We start from the raw sequence: 3,542 nt of genomic DNA on the forward strand, positions 1-3,542 counted from the left end.
ATCTTTGCTCTCTGTGAGGTCTATTACATATGATTATTTCCTGCTTACAAGGATCCTTAGTATCCCTTAAAGGCTAAGATTTTTTGTTCTTCTTTTTTACTTCTGCTGACCAAAGTAACTTTAGTGGCTTCTCTCATGACAATCAAGAGACTTGCAGAGGTCACTCTGTAACCTGTGAGGTTTTTTTCCCGAGACTCCAGGAAAAACAACCACCCAGAATTGCATACCTTTGGCATATAATTAGGACATAAGTAAGAATTTCTGAAAAATAATTGTTCATAATGATAATGGGAATGCTTTTAAAAAAGTTGCATTGGAATGAAAAACAATCGCTGAATTCTTTGCATATTTTATTTTTCTTTTTGATTTCCAACTCACACACATCTGGCATATTTTACATCTTTGCAATAAAACATGGTTACAATAGCTTAAGGAATTTATATATCCAAAATATTTCACCATGATCTCAAGATGAAATGAACTTGTCTTCCAGATGTTCAATAGTCTCCCAATTCTAAGCTACAAACTCAAGATATTGCTTACAGACAGGTGATGAATAACTTAATCATTACATTGATCCCCATGATTTCCGGACCTTATAAATACAAACAACAATGAAGAAGGAAATTCAGGGCTAAACTTACTAATACAAGGTGGATAACAAATAAGTAATCACATCAATAAATAATGATATGTTCCTGGTGCAAAGTGCCAATACAAAGAATCCATTATCTTTTTAAATAAATGACTGCAAGTGAGTGTAAATTCTGAGAAAATTACATTCCTGTTACATGCCTCATAGCCCTACCGACACAATATGTACATCTATGACAATACAGTCACCAAATATACAAAGAAGAAACATGAATTAAAGTGTATATACCCCTGGGTGTGTAATTTGATCAGTACAATGTGCAGAAAATTATTCCGATAGTTTTCATTACAGTATTGTAAAATATGAAGTGCCTTAGTCTGAGTGGCTTCAGGTGAGATTTTCAGAAGAACTGAAAAGAACAACCTCAGTCACCTCTGAAATGAAGCTAAGGCTGTCAAATAAACCAAGCTCCTCAGATTAAAAATAAGGGGAAAAAAATCAGTGGGGGCTCTCTTGCCCATGATGTATATGCCAAATGTTATCAATCCAGAAGTATAGCACTTTGTCTGTATTGGGAATCACTAAGCATTACAAAGCATTAAATTGAACTTCCTTCTTTGCTCCCTTTCTGTCTAGTCTTTAAATCTAAAAGGGAGGAAATTAATTTCTATTGTATAAAGTATAAATATGGCAAATGATGGCTTTTTATCCAAATGCTTTGTGAGCAGAACTCCACTTAAGAGGGGTAAACTTTAGATTCAAAAAGTGAAAAATGTGTTGGTGAAAATGTCAGATTTACTATTTGCTCCCAAATTCAACCCTTTAACACAAGCTGTACCCTTAGGCAGATCTCCAGTCTGATTTGTGTGAATGCACCTGTTCCTTCAAGACATCAGGTTTAAAGTACATGCAAGTTGTAACTCCACAATAAAATTAAGAAACAGTTTTGTTCTTTATACAAGGTTTTACTTTTACAAAAGTATCCCTTTAAAGTTAAGATGTGCATCTGATGTACAAAGTATCAAACATATTTTTTTTTAATCTCAGCTTGAAAAGAGGCTGGAGATGGGATGCATGTTAGGTTCAAAGCCTAAACATTGAAATAACTGGACACAAGGTTCCCCAGAATTTTCAAAAGTCTCTTGTGGCGCATCCTACTACCTTTTCTCAATAAACAAAGATATATGAAATAATTACCAAAACATTTCCTAATTCATATAATTTACATGATACAAGCTTGCTTTTCAGCAGCTGGTGTTCAGTTGTGAAAAAACACACAAAGTAAAATGGTTGCTGACTACAATGTACAGCTATTGCTGGGTGTAATGGAATGTACAACGGAGGTCAATGCAGACGTGGTTTTCCACCAGAGACTACGCCTTTCTTTGCAGCACTTGTGCTCTCAGCTTTACCTGGGCTTTCAGTTCTTCACTGCACTTCAGTATCTGTTCTGATGTTCATAATGCCACCGGTTAAAATCTATATTAAAAGCTACGATGCTGCCAGAAGCCATGCCAGTAATCAGAGTTCTGAAAAAGATATCAAAGATGCTGATGTTAATTCTCTTTTGCCTCATCGAGCTATGGTTTTTCATAGACATAAAAAAGCTAAGAGAACAAGGCACTTTTTGCAACACTGTCTGAAGTTCTTAAGCTTGGCTGAAACTCAGAAATGTATCTCAAACTTTTGCAATTGGTTTTAAGGAATTTAATAGGCACTACTGCACTCTGATCCAATCTGACTATTCCTTTGTTTTTAAGTTAATGCAGTTTTAGTCATATTTTGCTAGCTGAGTGTCTGGCTTACTAATTTCAATGAAATATGACCTCAACTTGACATTAAGTGCTTGCATGATGAGATTCAAGTATCAGAGTAAGGGTTGAATCAGATAAATGAACAGGAAAACTGAGTAATTTTTTCTTACAAATCCTGTTAATGATTCCATACCATATACACAAAGTTCATGGAGATGTATTCTTTCTGTAATTTTAGTATTTATATACAAATATGAATGACAAATTCACCTCTGATCATGAGACAGATCCATAGCTCTTATGCCAGCATCACAGCCAGGGTAAATATAGAGCTGCTTGAAGTCACAGGCCTGCCATACTTCCACTACACCATTGTCTCCTCCTGTCACCAGGTTCTGCCCGTCACTGCTCAGGAGGATGGCCTTCAGAAGAAAACAAAAAATCCCAAGCACACAGTTAGCTTTTATAGAAATGGATCAATATTTAAAAAACTGAATTGCCTTGAAAGAATTCCTTATGTTCTGCCCACTTTAAATTTGAAGCAAAATGCTTCCTCTCCTCTCTCTCCCTAGTCCAAAAATAAACCAACACATTTTGTATCATCAAATCTTAAAAACAACTGTGTGGCATTAAACACGATAGATAACAAAAAAGCTCCTTGACTGAATCTGCCAATACTTGAGTTCAGCACATTTCTACATACCAGAATTTGTTCTACAATACTTGGTGTTATCATTCCAATCTAAAGCAGAGCAGCGATCTGCATTCCTAATGCTGCTTCAAGTGCTTGTGACAGAGCAGAGCCCTGAAGGCATGAATTCATGTCTTGGCTAATAAATGAAGAATGAGGACTTTTCTGAGCATTTTGTTTCAAAGACATATTTCCCACGGAAGTTTAATTCCAAACAAAAATTCTGGGAATACTGTGGGCTCATAAACTATTTGTTCTTATTTATTCTAGAAAAGCTTAAGTGCATTTTGATATTTGGAGATGATGATGGAAGGATATGTGTTTGAATGGCCTAACCAGCAGGCAGCAATTTTATGTATATGACTTCCTCTAAACCATACAGCAAATAAATTCAATTTGTTTTAATAAATAAAGGCAACACACAACAAATGTTCGTTTGCATTTAGATTTACCCTGGTTGAATCATTGATCTCCATCTGAGCTAAGAGTTTGCCATTAATGC

The 3,542-nt window shown here is 35.4% G+C and overlaps 1 protein-coding gene across 1 annotated transcript in view; it reads right to left on the reverse strand.

Moving 5' to 3' along the window:
• Positions 1 to 333: 333 nt before the first annotated feature.
• Positions 334 to 3,542, reverse strand: part of NBEA (neurobeachin) — a 373,019-nt gene continuing 369,810 nt past the window's right edge. Inside the window, 3 exon segments of the mRNA XM_031061401.1 lie at positions 334 to 2,124; positions 2,620 to 2,771; positions 3,493 to 3,542. The exon segment at positions 3,493 to 3,542 is cut by the window's right edge and continues 32 nt beyond it. Of these exon segments, the coding sequence (XP_030917261.1) occupies positions 2,034 to 2,124; positions 2,620 to 2,771; positions 3,493 to 3,542 (293 nt within the window). The 3' untranslated portion in view covers positions 334 to 2,033.

The sequence above is a fragment of the Geospiza fortis genome, unplaced genomic scaffold (assembly GCF_000277835.1).
Source record: "Geospiza fortis unplaced genomic scaffold, GeoFor_1.0 scaffold181, whole genome shotgun sequence".
Classification (NCBI taxonomy): Eukaryota; Metazoa; Chordata; class Aves; order Passeriformes; family Thraupidae; genus Geospiza; species Geospiza fortis.